The sequence below is a fragment of the Muntiacus reevesi genome, chromosome 2, assembly GCF_963930625.1.
Source record: "Muntiacus reevesi chromosome 2, mMunRee1.1, whole genome shotgun sequence".
NCBI lineage: Eukaryota > Metazoa > Chordata > Mammalia > Artiodactyla > Cervidae > Muntiacus > Muntiacus reevesi.
In genome coordinates, this window is record NC_089250.1 from 182,391,192 (window position 1) to 182,409,230 (window position 18,039).

General features: G+C 46.3%; 1 protein-coding gene across 1 annotated transcript in view; it reads right to left on the reverse strand.

Annotated features, from left to right (window-relative positions):
* The window catches only part of CREBBP (CREB binding protein), a 116,481-nt gene that overhangs the window by 5,764 nt on the left and 92,678 nt on the right, over positions 1-18,039 (reverse strand). The window contains exons 18-28 of the mRNA XM_065924217.1: positions 17,163-17,402; positions 16,684-16,772; positions 11,272-11,352; positions 9,687-9,743; positions 7,202-7,279; positions 6,811-6,878; positions 2,735-2,885; positions 2,252-2,398; positions 1,525-1,638; positions 858-1,023; positions 387-554 (exon numbers count right to left, since the gene is read on the reverse strand). Of these exons, the coding sequence (XP_065780289.1) occupies positions 387-554; positions 858-1,023; positions 1,525-1,638; positions 2,252-2,398; positions 2,735-2,885; positions 6,811-6,878; positions 7,202-7,279; positions 9,687-9,743; positions 11,272-11,352; positions 16,684-16,772; positions 17,163-17,402 (1,359 nt within the window). The remainder of the gene's footprint in view (positions 1-386; positions 555-857; positions 1,024-1,524; positions 1,639-2,251; positions 2,399-2,734; positions 2,886-6,810; positions 6,879-7,201; positions 7,280-9,686; positions 9,744-11,271; positions 11,353-16,683; positions 16,773-17,162; positions 17,403-18,039) is intronic.

Here is an 18,039-nt window from a genome sequence, read left to right on the forward strand (position 1 = left end):
TTATAAAAAAGTGAACGAGGCCTGCAAGTAAGAGTCTCCTCCTTAAGTCAGTGTTAAAGCAAACAGACTCCTTCCTGACTATGACTACCGTCTGCACCTCCACCCGTCTCTCCCGGGCTCCCTGCAGGATGCCCTCCTCTCATCTTTCCATGTCTCAGCCCTGCCCGTCCTGCCCAGAGAAGCCAGAGCAAGACCCCCTGTTCACCTAGGAGGTCATGTGTCTCCGTGGCTGGGCACCGTGGTTGCGTTGCGGCCCAGGCCCAGTCTGGCCCCATGGTGGGTGATCATGCGGTAAGGCTGTGTAGAAACACTAGCGCGGATGAGGCAGGCCCCCGCCTGAAGACCCGGCTGTTGAAGCGCAGCCCCAACGCGCGGCCCAGCGTTACCTCCGTGGTCTCACTGGCCGCGGTGCTCTCCTCCTTCTTCCTCTCCTCCTCCTCCTGCTCCAGCTCCTTAATGCTCTCCTCCAACACATTAGGCCAGAAGTCCCCCTCAAAGTAGGGCAGCTCCTTGGCACTGGTAAGCCTGTCTTCAGTTGCTTGTTTTAAAATGTCCTAGAGAATGACCGAGTGCAGTGGTGAGATGACGGGGCCTGGGCGACATTCTGGGGAGGAGGGGGCTCTGGGCCACGATGTGCGGGAAGGACCGCACGGCCTTAAGAGGCCGTGTCGCCTCTGTTCTAAAGCTGCCGTCTGTGAGTCTCCACAGACAGCAGATAAGTTGCTTCTAAGTTTATGCTTTTAAAAATTTTTTAATTTTTGCTTTACATTTCTCCTGAAGTGGCTATTAACTCTAACCCATGTGAGCACAGAGAAAGACACATGAAGATGCCCTACCCCCTCCCCAGGCACGCGAACCTTGTAGTCATGGATGATGCGCTCAGCGAAGGCCTTGTCCAGCATCTTCTTATACCACTCCTGCAGGCGCTTCGGCTTGGGAATTTTCTGATCAGGGGGGTGGCAGTGGAAGATGTAGTCATCTCCCTCACTTGGGGGACAGGCCCAGATGTGCCCTGTCACATACCTGCAGGACACACACAACTCAGATGGAAGCAGGGAGCAAAACCATCCCTGCCTTCCAGGAGCAACGGTGAGGCACAGGCACCAAAGCAAGGGCAGAAATAACTAAAAGGAAAACACAAGGAGATCAGCTGGGGACAGGGGCCTTGTGGGAGCGGGAGTCAGGGGTGAGAGCATTCTGAAACTTGTGGTAACGCCTGCATCACCTGCTTAGGTTACTAGAAACCACTCAAGTGTACAAGTGAAATAGGTGAACTGTATGATACATGAAATACGCCCGAACAAAGTGTTAACAACAAACTGGAATGTGAGGACACGGAAGGCAGGGAAGGCCCCAGCCCCACGTGGCCCAAGACGACGTCAGGAAGGGCTATATCTAAGGACACCAGAGTAAAAACACAGAAAACCTCAAAAAAAAAAAAATTTGTTATTTCACAAAATAAATGCCACAGTGAAAATTAAAAACAGAGTTTTATTAGTTCTGGATAATCTGAATTCAACTCACCCCAATTTCTTCACATACTCTAAATATCCAATAAGGATCTCATGGTAAACAGCTGTTCGGAGGCATCGGGGTCGGAAGAAATGAATACTGTCCAGATAAGATATGTACACACGCCTGGGGGGTGGGGGCAGGCAGGGAGAAATTAATTGGAAGTTCAGGTTATCTCCCAAAGGTGAAACTAAACACCAGCATCCAAAGAACGCTCTAGAAATAAACTGCTCTGATAGCATCTACACTGGCCACAAACAAGATGCGAGAAAATTACCACCACCAATCTCTGCTACCAATCGACAGAATGGAATCCATCTCGCCCCTGAAGTAGGCAGCAACATCATCCCTCATCATGAGAACGACAGGGAGAGACCGGGGCCACTAGGAAAAGCCACTTCCGATTCCCATCCACCCAGATTCCTGACTGAACAGGAAGTAACTCTAGGCAGAGCTGAGAGGTTTTCACAGGTCCATCAGTGAGCACTCAGGCCCGGGCAGCAGTCCCCACCCCTTCGCCATACGTTTACCTGCCCCAGGTGAGACGGGGGCCACAGCAAGATCAGGGTCAGAACCCATGTATTCAACACAGAAGTCATCAAAACCCTCCCCTTCTCACTGGCTTCGGAGACAACCAAACTAACTTGTTTGGTTGCTGAAGCAGCCCTCCAGGATGTTTAGGGCCCTGGTCACTGGCACAGCACAGGCGCACATGCACCGCAAAGGGGCTGAGGGTTACCTTGTGTTTGGCGGGGGGCAGTCAGAGCCGTACTCCTGAACATGCATCCCAAAGAAGCACACGTCCACTCCGTCAATCTCCTCAAAGGCAAACAGTGCTTTGGTTCGGTACGGGAAAGACTCCGACATCTCCCCAGAATCCACAAACCTGGAACAAAGAGCCTTCTGTTTGCATGCATCACCATCTACACAGACAAGACTTGCTGTTCTGACCCGTGTGGTGTAGGCGAACTGCAGGTGGGATCACCCCTTTGGACCACTGGCCCGGGCAGTTCAGAGCTGCAACCCCACTTTCTGTGACAGCCTCACTCGGATAGGAATTCCACCTCCCCTGAAGAGTGTGGGACGCTAAGAGTAAGGGTAGCTACATGCTAATTGATGCAAAGCTCTCAAATTATGCTTGCCAGACTCTAAAGCCTTGCCAGAAAGCAGGGCTCTGGTGAACCAGGCAGGGTGCCCACTGGGACAACGTCTGCACACGCACCGTGACTTCATCCCGGGTTTGACCTCCACCGTCTTGTCTGAGCTGGCCACCACGCGGACAAACACCTCCCCGGCTTCAGGGTGATTCTGTCGCCGCAGAAACTTGTTGACGCGGTCTTCCAGGTGGTTTCCCAGCCGTGTGGTCTGCAGTCCTACAAGGTCCAGACGAGGCAGTGAGAGGGCGTGGGAAGCGCTGAGGCTGCAGGATCCATGTTTTCTTTCCAGGGTAGTCTGATATTTTAAGGACTGACATTCTCCAAATACAGAAGGGATCTAACGAGATCCTATCAGGTGAGCATTTTACAAGAGAAAGGTGAACCCTGGAATCTTAGGCATTCCACACACTGGAAACTGCTATCAAACGCCCCAAATTTCCATCTTTTTCCAACTCTAAGGGGCAGAAGAGCCACAAAGGTGGACCCAAATCTGAAAGAAGACAGGCTCTGGGGTTAAGCAGAGGAGAAGGCATGAGGGGGCTACGCAGGGTCCACCTGCCTCCTGCCCCACGTGCCCAGGTCCTGGTGACACTGGGCTCTGCCCTGGCTGTGCCCATGTGGCTGCTCGGGGTCTCGGCTGTGCCCTGAGGCTGGTTCCCACTCTGGAAGAACTCTTAACAGAAATGGGAAGCCTGACGCTGCTCTCCCTGGAAGGCAGGCTGGCACGAATGCCCCTTCCTGCCCAGCTCCGAGGGGCATCCCGCTGCTGAATCTAAGACGACTGAGCCAGTCCAGCCCTGAGAGGGCTCCAAACCTGGGCAGCAGGAGCCGCTGCCCCAGGATGCAGACTGGCCAGGCCACTTTCCTGGTGGGCTCCATCCCCCATTCCTTCTGCACCCTCCCTCTCCCAGGAACGGTCCCTGTGATAGGAGTTACACAGCATGTAACTACACATACAGTTCACGGCAGAAAAAAACTGTGCATGTGCAGAAAAAAAAGCTAGAAGGGAAACCTGCAAAAAGGTTGACAGTGACTGTAAGATGGCTTGAGTTTATATTTATAATTATATGGCTTGACTCCTTACTGAGGTTAAGAAATATCTACAAAATTTAGACTTTCTAAGTTCAGTCTCTCTGTAATAAACACACCAACGGTGGAGTTTTTTGGGTATATAACTTGTATCTCAATGAAAATGATTTAAAGAAAAAAAATTAACAATGGCAATGAAATAAAAACCCCATTAAAAAGTATAAATTTCTGTACCCCCACTCCTGTGACTGCCCATGGCTTCTCGACCATCCTGAGAAACATGGAATTAAGCGCAAAGGGCTCACAACCACCTCATCTATCTTTGTGAAGACCCTGAAGAAAAACCCCCTCGTTCTCACCCCTAAGTGCTCCCATGCCCGTGGCTGCTGAGCAGGTTTTGTTCCCTCAGGAGGTGGCTTCCAGTCCAGGAAGGAGGACGGCCACCCAGCCCTGCCGCAGGGACCACCCCCCTTCCCTCATGAAATCGTGGCTACATGCACCATGACTTCCGGACAATGCACAGGAGTAAATCCCCAAATATTCCTGTGGGAGACGTGGGTCAAAGTGGAACTGCGGAGTCTGAAAATGGACATTTTAAACTGTACCCCATCATGCACATGCCTGTCCGTGGCACATGATGGAGGCCTCATATTTCCTTTTATGTGATCAAACTCTTCAGCCTGTGCTTTCTGACCTCTGGGTTGCATCTTTCTTAGGAGGAACTTCCATAACCAAACACAATAAGAACACTCTGACGCTGACCTCCAAAGCACTTGGAGTCGTTACTTTGTGCGCTTTTAACCAGCCTAGTGAAGGAAGGTGGGGAGGAGGTTTTGGTCAGTTGCGAACATCACTGGCTGACCAGTAGCTGGAAGGTATTTTCAATGCAGTCGTCCCGCCGCATCCATGGGGGACTGACAGTTGCCGGGAGTCCCACAGACACCAAAACCCAAAGGCACTCAAGTTCCTTACATAAAATGGGGCGGGACAGACAGCCCCCTGCGCCCCTGCACCAAGTCAATGCAGACACCTAGGAGGCAACTTCTCTCTTGTGACTGACAGATGCTTGCAGAGACGACGCTAATTCATGCTCAAAAACCAAGGGGAGACATAGCACTTTTAAGATCCTTTTCTGTAAGTTAATGTTCTCCACCTTTAAAGGTCCACATACTCGCCACCATGCTCTGGACTCTAGGGCGGGGGTGGGGGCTGGGCCAGCTCTCAGGTTCTCCAGTCCCGCCTCACCCCTCCACCTCTCTTTCTTCAGGCTGCAACGGCTCTTCTATTGAGAACTACCTCTTCTGGCAATTTCTGTTTTGGTCAGTGAGACTCTGGCCTAGGAAAGTGATTCTAAGTTGCTGACTACTTTAGTGACATCACTCGGAATGAATCCTTTAAAGCAGGGGTCCTCACCTGCACCCCCTGCCCAGGACATCTGGTAACGTATGGAGATATTTCTGACGGCCACTGTTCATGGGGGGGGGTGGGGGAAGCAGTGGCAGAGTGTTACCGGCATTTAGGGGGCAGCTGCTGCTGAATCCACCTGCAATGCAGGAGACCAGGGTTCAATTCCTGGGTCAGGAAGATCCTCTGGAGAAGGGAATGGCTATCCACTCTGGTATTCTTAACTGGAGAATCCCATGGAGAGAACCCCGGTGGGCTATGGTTCATGGGGTTGCAAAGAGTCAGAGACGACTGAGGGACTCAGCACACTGCTACTAAAATTCTACAAAGGCTAGCCCCTATAACAAAGATTTTTTCAGGCCCTAATGTCAGTACAGAAACTCTGATCTAAAGAAAACTATTAGAATGGCTGGTGACTTCATCAATATTTCAAAAGGCTTGACAAGAGTTTAAATGACAGGATAACTGGACTTTGGTAATGACACAGTCTGAATTTGAGTCAATACCAATCTGGAGAGCTTCTGAGGGGCTTCCTCCCTGTCACCCCTCTCTCCACCACGGAACCTCACAACATCCCATCTCTCTTCTACGCTCATCAGCCCAGCTCTGACCAAGGACCCCAAGCAGTGTGCCAGCTGCCTGTCCTGCTGGGGAGAGAAGTGAGAGCGGCCAGGAGCCTGAAGGAGGGCTGAGCTCTGAAGGCACTGCTGCAGGGGCTTTTCTTCCTTCCCTTTGAAAATTAACTATTTGTTTTTAATTGCACTGGGTCTCCATTGCTGCATGCAGGCTTCCTCTAGCTGTGCTGTGTGGTAGTCACTCTTGAGTTGAGGTGTGAGAGCTTCTTGTGTTGCAGAGCACGGGCTCTAGGGTGTGCGGGCTTCAGCAGTTGCAGCACTTGGGCTCAGTAACTGGCTCCCAGGTTCCAGAGTGCAAGCTCAACAGTGACACCCGGGTTTAGGTGCCCCAAGGTGTGTGGGATTTTCCCAGACTAGGGAGTGAACCCATGGTCCCTGCATTGGCAGGTAGATTCTTATCCACTGGGCCACCAGGAAGTCCTCTAGGGGCTTTTCTTTTTCAGGTTTGCTGCAGACTCAGCAAAAAGATGGCTGGGAATGTCAAGCTACAGAAGGTGGCCCGAGCACTTGAGAGTCAAGCTGACAAAGATGACACACCATACACTTATGAACCGTTTACTCCTGTGGCAACAGGGTGCTCCACGCAGACACCCACGCAGCCCTTGGGCAGACTAGGCTCCGGGCGGTCCTGGCGATGCTGGCTGATTTCCAAAGGTCCCAGAGGGTCACTCTTCACAACAGTGGGGCCCACGCCTACCAATGGGCACACGTATCCAGGGCTGAGTGTGCCCGTCACCAAAGGATGTGTGTGCGTGCATTACTTCCAAGTTTCCTGAGAAGGATCTGATGATATTTTCTCAGAATTCACAAAGTTTACTATATAACTAAGTTTCTAAACTTTCATCTAAAACACAGTTTGATCATAAAGCTGACTTTCACATAAAGATTAAGCTAAATGACTCTATTTAAGGGTAAGATAAGAAAAATACAAGTATTAGAAAACAAAGCCACAGAAAAGACCCGAGACAAGCAAGCCCTGAAGCCGTGTGTTAGAGGGACCAAAGGAAGACTGGGAAGATGTACACGTTTCTAAAATGTACAGACCATGAAACAAAGACCCTTCCATGACTTACTCTTAGCACTGAATTTGTTTTCTTTTCGAGTTCTGCCCGTTTTCTTCAAGCAGTTGTCACATACAAAGCTGCAAAAAAATAATGGGTGTGATCAGATTATATAAAACAGTATATGTTGCCAAACTAGTGAAAGGCAGCATTAAAATACTTTGCTGGCAATTTACATCACATCATTACACAAAAGTGAAGAGGCAGACTGCTTTGATTCTACAATTCCTAAAGCGGGCAAACACTTAAGACTTAAATTTAGAACCAACTGCCATCCCTCTAATTGCTGGGTCCTCGCTGACAATGACGAGAGGCACGGCAGGCGCCAGTGCCCTCCCCTCTACTCTCTGCGAGCTGCTCTCCCTTTCCTGGAGTCTCAGGAAATGACCGGGAAGTTACTCACCCTGAAGGCCAGATGATGTCGTAGTGGAGAACACAAATCTGATGCATCTTCCGGCCACACTCCTTGCAGTCAACGAAACTAGAAGATAAAAGAAGTGCCCTGTCACACACGGAACCGCAAAGTGGAGCCTGAGTGCTGCGCGCACACCTTGTCCGCACGAGGACTTCAAAACTCCTTGGCATTCACGTGTCTCGTGACTAACTCGGCCATTTTTGAAACATGCCTCAGTAGGATGTGTTCTACAGGAAAAGCTGACTTTCTCCCCTTCTTTGCACCAATGCCTCATTCCTCTCTTCCCCTCATCTCTTTTGCAACCAGCAATGAAAATTTACTTCTAAAAACTGCTATGACAAAGGCCTATCTTACAGGTCACATTTTCAAGACCAGCACTTGCTCCAGATGACTAAAAATGCCTAAACGGACTTCAACAGCAGAAGACAACACTGTCAGTGTTACAAGCTCTTGTTCTTCACCTCACACAGGAAACGTCTGCTGAGTCAGTCACCAGGGTGGGAAATGATGGTCTTTGTTCAAGGAAACACTGCAGAGGTCGGGATTCACCTCATCACCCGCCCTCCTCACAGCTTCCGCCACGGCTCACCCGGACCCTATCACCTCACCTAGGAATCTTCATCGCCAAACACGCTTAAAGGTCAAAGCCTATTTTTTTCAGCCATGCCCTTAAGGTTGCCACAACTTAAACCCTGTGGAAGGCTGAACGGGCTAGAGAGCACCAGACTTCTGCAGGCTGTCTGGGGTCCTGGCTCCTCCTCTCAGCCTCGGTGCTGGGCCCCGAACCTGAGGCATGCTCTCAGACCACCGCTTGCTTCCCGGCCCTGACCCGCCCTTTCCCCCCCCCCTGCTGAGAACGAGCCTTTGACCACAGATCAAGCCTAACCCAGCTTCTCTGTCCTTGCTTTGCTGAAGGAAAACTGGACACATATAGGCAAAGTGGGCAGCACGGCAGTGGCCTTGTCCACTGTCCTCGAGCGCTCTCTCCCAGGCCGCCCCCCTCCTACTCTATGTGGTCCTTTAAAACCTCTGCAGCCACACCAAGTCAGGCGCCAGGGAACCCAGCACCCCTGCCTCCTGGTGCCGGGGGCCCCACCCACGCTCCCCGCCTGCCCCCAGGTGAGCTCACTGCACTGCTACTGATGCCCCCGGGCCCTTCACTGCTGTGTGTCCAATGTCTGCCCACCCCACCCCTTGTCCCTTCCAGGTGAGCGCCACCTTCTCCAGGATGCCACTCTGCCTGGGCCAGGGCCCTTCCCTCTGGACCACCTTACTGCCTCTTGCTGCCTGTGCTACCATCCGTCTGTCTGTCCTACTAGAAGACACATGGCTGCAGGCCAGGCCCCCTTTATTCAGCTGTGTCTTCCCCACTGCCTGGTACCTGTTACCTCAACCTAGAGTATCCTGCAATTGGAAAGTTAATATAGAAACCAGTACAACATTGGAAATCAACTATACTCCAATATAAAGTAAACATTTTCCACAAAGAGATGGGAAGCCAGCTCTTCATGCATCAGGTGCTCTGCTAACTGTTCATCATGCCCTCTCTCACTGCTCCCCCCGCAATCCCCGCCAGCATGGCTGGCAAGAGAGACTGAGGCAGCTCTGACACAGAGTGAAATCTGTGTTCTCCGCTGGAAGCTGAGCCTAGGGAGGGGAGGACCTGCTTCTCAGCTCCAGATGCACCGCAGCCACGTTTATCAAACACCAGCAGGGTCGCAGCCTCTGCTCACCAAGCGGCCCTGGACAGGCACTCACCACAGGGACAGAACAAGACGGGCGTCTCCACACACTGGGGTGCCCTCAGGACTTGGCTTTGGGGGCCTGGGAGGTGCCACAGCACAGAAGGAGCTCTGAGGCCTCTTCAAGGGGTTATTACAAAGCAAACTTTACAAATTGATCAGTGTTCTCACTGATCGCTGAAGGCAAGGAAACTGAACAACCTCTGAAAACATACCACACCAAAGATGGTGGCAAGCACAAGAGGGTTGGCCAAAAAGTTGTCTTGGATTTTTCTGCATCATATGGAGAAAGTGAACAAACTTTTAGCCAATCCAACACAACACCGGGCTTCCCATTATTTACAATAGGTTTCTAAGAGTTCCTCTAAAAATTCCCTTTAAGTGATACTAGGACCCCTTCACCAAATACTATCTTTAGTCTCTAAAGATTCATACCAAACAGCTTCTTAAAGACAATGATGACCAAGTTATTACAGAGGTTCTAACAGAACCAAAACATCCACCTGCTCTTCTCACTGGTAAAATTCAGCAGCTGGACAGCATGCTACAGACACATATCTTTTGCATGAGTTAAAAAAGAATCTACATTTGAAATAAATCCACACAGAGAGTGCCACCCAGGGCAATATGTTTATTTCCAGTGTCTTCTACAGCAACCCAATCACATGGAGTAACTTTCCCGATCCGAAAGTTAAAACCTAAAAGTCAGAAAGAAATAGCTGTATACTCACGGTTCAGGATCTAAGGTATCATTTTTCTTCTTTTCAAACTGATCCTTTGAAATTGTCCTTATTTGGAAGGGGAAAGAGGAAAAATGTTAATTAACTAAATTTTATCTGTTGTGTATAAACTATAGGGTCTCTGGAACATTATCCTATAACTAGTTCTTCACGTAAAAAGTAAATGATGGTCAGCAGAACTCTCAAGTGGATGCAATGATAGCATGAACATATAATAAAATTTAATTCCACAGAAAGCACCACCATTTATTTTTTTTATCTTCCTTCAAATATTTCCTCAAAATCCTCATCAACACTTATTACAAGATTTAAGTAAAGTCAGTCAAGTATGGTGGGAAAATTATGTTCAGACTCAAACCTGCTAATTCCCAGTCAAATGTACATGGTGAATGGCTACTGAATCTGACCAAGACTGGTGTAACCAGTTCTTTCAATCACAGTGTTCCTGCAGCGTGTACTTGGGGAGGTTTTACTCATTCTTTAAGGACTGAGTGTTTCATTTCTATTGTCCCTTTGCTGTGATCAGTGTATATGTGAATTACTTGATTCGCAGAATCATACAATCCAATTATTAATCACACAATTGAACCGAAGAATTAAGGTGACGGGGGTAGAAAAACTGACTAAGTAGAATTTCTGACATTTTGGTTTATATATCTTATGGGTATCTATGGCCTGTTCTGCATTTGGATAAAGTAAACTTGAGCTGCAGAGTAAATGTCACTGGAACAGCATTGGAAACTGCTTCAGTGGGAAGCCCTTCTTGCCTGTGGGGGCAGCTGCACTAGCAGACTTCTCTGGGTGGCAGGAATTAGAGCAAGAGTAGGGAGAAAAGAGAGAGGCACAATGCTGGCAGTCCTGGGTGGCTATAGTGGCTGGCAGGTCTTTAGGCCCCTTGATCATCCAATTTGAGGATCTGGTTCTGCTTTTTTTCTCACCACATTCTGGACATCTATCTACTCCATCAGAGGATATGCATCAGGCAGGAAATGGTGAACTCAGGGAGGGAATGAATGAACTAACTCATGCCTGTCTGTGCTGGAGCTGTGAGCAGGTGTCCAGCCTCCAGCGACGAAGGAGATATCTACATGTACTCGCTGGGGTCTCCCCAACTGACTTCTGTTACCTCTGCAACTTCAAGGACAGAGGCTTCAGGGGAAGATCAACTAAATGCTGGAGTCGGGGTATGCACACAAGACTCCCTTTTGCTACTGCCAGTTCTGTGACTAGGATTATCTGATTTCTTAGATATAAAGGAAAATTTACAATCCCCCCAAAGGGAAGTTGACAGCCACTGGGAAAAAGCAAGTGCTTTGGAAGAAGAGATACAGAGCAAGGTTACAAGAGGCCCGGGGACTCAACAGGGGCTATAGAATCAAGGTCCTGGGTGGAGGCAAGGACGTGGGCATGGCACTGCAATTCAGCCACACTGTAAAGTATGAATGTGGGTACAGTTACTATGAAAAATAGACAACAGAAAAGTCACAACGGCAGTGGTGCTTCCCTTTCAATCGTGGACAAGAGGAAAACAACAATCCAGGGTCACCCCCAAGAGAAATGACAGGACAGTACTTACGTCTGGGGTTGTGAAGGGTCGTCACCCAGGGTAACATTCTCCCCCTGGATCTCTGTGAAACACTTCTCACAGAAGTGATACCTGTCAGCAAGAAGGCCATACTTGGGTGAACTGGTCCATCATAACACACAGCCACCCAAGCAACGAAGCCACCAATCAGAGCAGGGCAGATCACCACGACGAAGGGGGGGCGTTGTTGGTTGATTGATGGGTCAGTGAGGACAATGAAAGGAACAGGGGCAGGTGGGGAAGGGTAGGATTAGAGAACAGGGGAGGGAACAAATAGCACAGACATAAAGGTAAGACGCAAACACCAAGACAACACAGAGCAGAAAGCCAAGGCAAAGCATTGATTAGCATTCGGTCTCACTGCATACATCCCAGGCCATCATCACTAACAACGGGCTTGTTCAGCTCCAAAATGCAAATGTTTTCAAGGAGTCAGTAATACTAGAATTGCAAGGAGCCTACATTTAGGAGTTTGGATTTTGTTTTTACTTAGAGAAAACCAAATGAAACTCCAGGGTTTGAGATGGAAAAAATTTACTTTGAACAAAACAGTCTGACAAAAGTCCTTAAAAAGTAATTTAAACTGAAATAGTTTTATTTTTCAAAATGGGAAATTTATGCTTGATAGCAATTCATAGATTTTATTTCCAGTATTAAGCCAGATCTTTAAAGGTATGAAAATGCTGAGCACCCAGAACTGGTTTTAATTTTCTCCTGTTATTTTTCTCATGTTACTCACTTAGTTAATTGAGTTACAATAGAAATGAAACCAAATCCATACTCTAGACAAACACTTAACAGAAATGCAATCGGGGTCAAAGACTTTCCAGCCATTTATCAGTAAGAATATACAGAGAACAAACTATGATATATTGTATAAGCAATACAATATATGTAAATCCATGAACAATCTTAAAATTCAATTCTATGCTTTGACTTTAAACTTTTTGGTACTGGAATCAATCATTCATCAATCTGAGATACTCAGTGATTGCTCTGACTTGGGAACAATCCAAGTTAAGCAAATTTAGAGTTAATCTTTAAAAGCACAATCTGCATTTGAGAAATTATCCATCACCCCAATTTCTTATAATATAGAGCCTGGGCTCAAGCTACCAAATAAGATTAGTTTAAATAAAAACTATTAAATGTTTGGAAAGGACACAAATGAGAAATCAACAAAAATGCAGGTGATGCTGCAAAAAACAAGATGGGCACAGAGGAATACTGCAGAAGTAAACAAGGCGAATGAGGTGAACTGCACAAGCAAAAAAGGATGAATATATGGTAGCAACGGCAGCACAATAAAATGTGGTTTTAGTGCTCAAAACTACATCTACAAGATGCCAAGAGGATTAGTGTTAAAGACACTGTGACGAGACTGGAGCGCCACACGGAACCACACAGGCAGGAGGAGATGTAGCAGCTACACACACACACACACAGCCACGCATGCACACACGCACACACATGTGTAGCTACAAATGACTGAGGTTCAGGCCACTACCTGGCCAGTGTGTCTCCATTACCGCTAAAACAGATCCCCACAAGTTCTAATCCTAACCTTAACTAAACACATTGAGTGAGCATTGCTGTCTGCCATATTTCATTGACTAAACACATACAGTGAATTAAAAGTCTAAAACTTTAGCATGCACGCATTTCAAGATTATCCAATTTTTCAGACTGTTGATGAACATGACAGATTCACTGTGTGTAGCAACTGGATTAATAAGAGTTTTCTGCTGGGACCAGTTTATTTAGAACTAATTCAATTAACAAAGTCTGCCAAGATTAAAAGCTAACCAGGAATAAACAGACTAACATTGCTGTTTTTAAAAACTATGTATCTCGTATCTCTTTCTCTGAATGAACTATAGTAATATTTTGACTATTCACTATTTTGTAAATATTTTTACAGGGCCTTGAAATCATGTAATAAAAGGAATTTTCATGTGTCATAACTGGCAAGAAAGAATTAAAGTATAGATACTGTAAACCAATTAAGCAGCAATCAGAACAACATGCAAAAATGTTATCTCTTCAACGCCAAATTGTGTCCCTTTTAAAATGAATGAGTGTTCCAATTCATTATGAGCAAACATTTGGCCATAGCGGGCTAGCTCGAAGAGGACTATTGAACATATTTTGAAATGAAATTGCCATGATAAATTACACGTGAGTCTAAACGGTTTTAAAATCCTGGACAACTTACTGCTTTTATTCAAGCAGGACATGACACCTAGCAACATCTACAGAATAGGAATCATAAACCCATTATTTCCACCGGAGGAAACTGGCCCAGAACACAGCACTGGTGGCTGCAGAAACCTACGCTGTCTGCGTATAACTAACTCCCACCCCTAAGAACCTCAGGGTCAGAAACTGGAAGGGACAGAGTGCCTGTCCAAGAGCTAGGGCAGAGATGCTGGAGAATCAAACCTCCTCAGGTGAATGGGAAGAGGATGGGGGAAGGGCCTGGGCCTCCCTGGAGCACCCTTCTGAGATGACGACAGCCCACAGAGGGGGCATAGCCATCCATCTGGTCCAGCAGGTGGGAACCACTTTGGGAATCAGCAGGTGGCAGATGTTAATACCAGCCTGCCCCATCTTTATTCACCCTGGAAATACATAATGGTTCTTTCCAGCCACAAGAGCCTAGATGACCTTCTGCCTGACACAAAGGAAGCAGTTTGATGAATATGGAATTGTAAAGGAGAAACGCTTCACAGAATCTGATGACGATGCACATCTGGGTACCTAAAGTTGGCAAGTGTCACTGCATAGTTCATCAGTAAGGGTAACTGAATGTATGGAGTAAATTTTCAAATGCAGATTGTTTTAAGCACCATATAAGTACACACAAATAACTGGGATAATAGATATCTATTCTCATCTATCAGTAGTTACTGGAAAAATCTACAGAATGGTTTTCCCAACATGACTTACTTTCAAAATTTATAAGTATGGAAACAAGTGAAAATGTAACCATACACTAGCTTATAAATTAGTTTCACTTGTTTAAATGGTTCATAGAATTTCCTATTCTAAGTGCCCAACAGTTTAGAACTATAAATGCCAAAACAATTATTCAAAAGAACACCACAGCGTTCTCTGAAACAGTCAAGGTTCAGAATAAATATGGAAGCAGTTGAAATGCCCATCGCAGAACTAGACCACTGCTTTCAGACTCACAACACGGCGTCTCTTCCATTTCCATGTTCCAGGAAGCACACCTTGTGAGATTCAGCTGAGGAGCAGTATGCTCATACTCTTATTTAAAATGTCTTATGTGTAAAAAAGAACTCCTTTATTTATGTTTCTACTCTTAAGGAAAATACATCACTTTTGTTCAGTAAAAACTAAATCCTACACAGAAATCTAACTGGACATTTCAGAACTTTCAAAAGAATCCTTCCATCAACACCGCCCTCTGAGGGGGCAGTAGTGGATGCTGATGCTATCTGTCCTACTGAACTACAACTTCTCTCCACTTAAATATGGCCAAAGTCTGTGGAACTCAGCAAAGGTGGGGGCCAAAGGACCCAGGAACAGTGAAGCCCACAAGGAGAAGGCCCCGAACTGGAGAGACGGTGGTGAGCAATCTGCTGTCTGCTTTCCCTTCTAGACCCAAACTCTGCTGTGCATTTCATTAGTGGGGGCATTTTTCACAGTTCACTTTAACCTATTTCCTTAAAATTTCGTAACTTTGCTTTGTTTGGCGCCTGTCAGTTCCCAAAGTGAGTTCCTCCTCGTGGTCTCATTGGAGACTGACAACTAAGGGTGTCAAGTGGAGGCGCTACTGTGCCCACACCATCAACAAGAAGGTTCCGGGCCACGCCAAAGGTCTTTGGGCTAAAACTGTAAGAGGGGCCAGAACTCCCAAAACAACACTTGCCACTGTGGAAAGACTCCACTACAAAGGCTATGATACCATTTCAAACTTCTAGTAGTAAAATGCTTCCAGGGATAGAAGAGAATGCTAAAGGAGAAATTAAATTCCAAATGTTGAAATATTTTCATCAGGACAGCTGTGTCAGCATCACTTCTGCTAGAGATGCCTGTTGGGGACTCCCATCTTTCCCTGGAACCAGCATCTCACTGGGATAAGTGAGCCAGACTAGGCTTAGAAATCTCGTCTTAAGATAATTTTAGGTCAACAGTTCTTTTTTTTTTTTCCAATAGCATTTTGATGGGAGCTGTTAATTAACTTAAATATGGTTAGATTTTTAAAATTTTAACTTTTTTTTTTCCAGCTGTGCCATGCGGCTTGTAGGACCTCAGTTTCCTGACCAAGGATTGAACCTAGGCCACCACAGTGAAAGCCCTGAATCCTAACTACTGGACTGCCAGGGAATTCCCTACATATTTTTTTTAAGAATAATTTAAAAAACGTAATTGGAAGAAAAATAACCGCAACATTCCAAATCATTCAGGCCTCTGCATGTACCTTTGAACAAATAAAAAGCCGTGTACTTATCTTCTTTGAAGTATTAGAACATATGCAATGACTACAAGCAAGTAAGATAAAAATAATCAAAACGTCAGACCCAAAAGCTGACATTTAATACCTGAACCTAAAGACAAAGAACAGGCATGAAGCTTCATCTTGGTCGCATAAAGAATTCAGCTGTCAGTTCAAGAAGTGGAGGCAAGGTGACTGAATATGACCAAGAAATACTGCCAAAGTTTCAGGCAGGGCGCCCTCATGCTATGGATGCTGAGAGCCATGGATGCCCAGGAGCTTAATTCAAGACAAGCCCCCGAACCAGGAAGCCATATTTAGGTAAGGAGATCAACAACAAAAATTATTTTCATTCTCCTTCTACTTAAGACAAGAGATCTACTCTTTGGCCATCTCCACATTTCAAGAGAAGAACCAAGATTTCTCAAGCATCCCTGTCACTCGCTAAGCCCTGAAAAGGCCACCTCCTGACAGGCAGTCATTCATAAACTCAATTCTTTAAAGAATCAGCATGAACACAAGTCTTTCCATCAGCCTGTGCAGGTCAATTTAGCTAGGCAAATATTTACAGTCAGACTGGTAAAATAACAATGCTTCAAGTTTATTAGTACCTTGAAAAAGGCCCATCAACCTTAATTAGAGTTAATTTCAACTCCAACTCCTTCTCATATGGTGACATTATGGCTTAACAAATGTTCCTAATCCAAAGAGTGCAGTAAGCAGCTTTGAGTTAAAATTCTATACTATACAAGCATGCTTTTAAGTTAAGAGACCCTGGGCCTAATTGAGTGACTGGGAAGCGAGAAGCAATGTAACTTCAGCTTATTTCACTGAAACTTCAGGAAAGAAATGATGTAACCAAGTTGCAATCAGATGAGCGTGCCTTGCCCTAAGACCTTCTTTTTGTCCCGTAATTCAGAAAACCGCTCAGTGCTTACCTATTCTGATAGCTGTAGTAGGCAGCATCTCGAGGAATTGTACACAGCTGCTTCCCATAGCAGCACAGAGTCTGTGGGGAAAACTCATACTGTGAAAACAAAGGAGAAAACGTTAAAAATAAATGCATTTACTGTCATGTAATGCTCTGTCTGATATGGAGAGCGAGATTTAGCTAGTAAATTAGTTGTTAGTACACTGAGTAGTCTTTTGATGATTCTCATTAATTTTAAAGATACTTTTGGATAAAATGGGACAGAACTAGTGTCTAAGGGACATTTATTACAGGTAGATGAATGGACACCAGGGCAGCCAGGAATGCTTGACCCATAAGCACGTCGAGCTTCAGACAACCAACTGTTTCACAAAAGATTGGACTCCATCCGGGTCCTTCTCAATATACAGGTGTGGCCAAAGTATCGAGTCCGTCATATCCCCATAACATCCGCTTTGGATGAATTAAAAAAAGTTCCAACTGTACCTTGCGTCCACAGCAATATCCAAGGGACTGCATGACGGGGTCAATCTCCTGCTCAAAGACCTCTGCGAGCTTGCTACAGAACTTGTAGACCCGGGATGTCTTCCGATTGTAGAGCCAGGCATTGTTGAACATGAGCCAGACGTCGTCCACATACTGCCAGGGCTCCTGGTACTGCCCTGTATCCAACTTCCGCTTGATGGTGGAAAGGTCCATGGGATTCTTCACAATGTCAAAGTAATCCTGAAAGACAAAAGGGTCTCAGTCTAGGGGATCCCAAACCCCAAATGTAAGCCTTATTTGGCAGCTTTACCTTAAAACAGCAGAAAGTACCAGTGTAACCAAACAAGTGACCGAAAAGAGAGCAACTCCTGACCTTCCTCTGGTTTTACTCTAAGATGGTAGTTACCATTTCTAAGTGTGATCATATTACTTCAAAAGCAAATTTAAAGAAAAAAAAAATCAAAAGAATTCTTTAATAAGAGATGTCCTTTAGTGTCAGATTTTAAAAATAAGATTTTGATCCACTGAATTAAAATGGTGAGCATATTTATCAGACAGTACGTTTTTTTTTTAGAGATTCACTCTTGGTCCTAGTGAGCAAAATGAAATTTAAGACAAACACAAAAACAGTAATAAGGTTAAACAGAACCTGTTGGGTCACCATGGCCTTTGCAAGAACACCCAGGGATACCAAAGTGAGAGGCCCCTGTGGTTTATAAGGGACTTTCACCAATTCTTTAAACCCACTCCCGTGGATAAAGTCTTACCTACGAGTAAAGCAAGGCAACAGAAGCTGCATGCCCCAGGATGTGCTCCCCATCTCCCCACATCCCCCCATGACCCTGGGGCTTAATGGAATGGGGTGGGGGAACACACA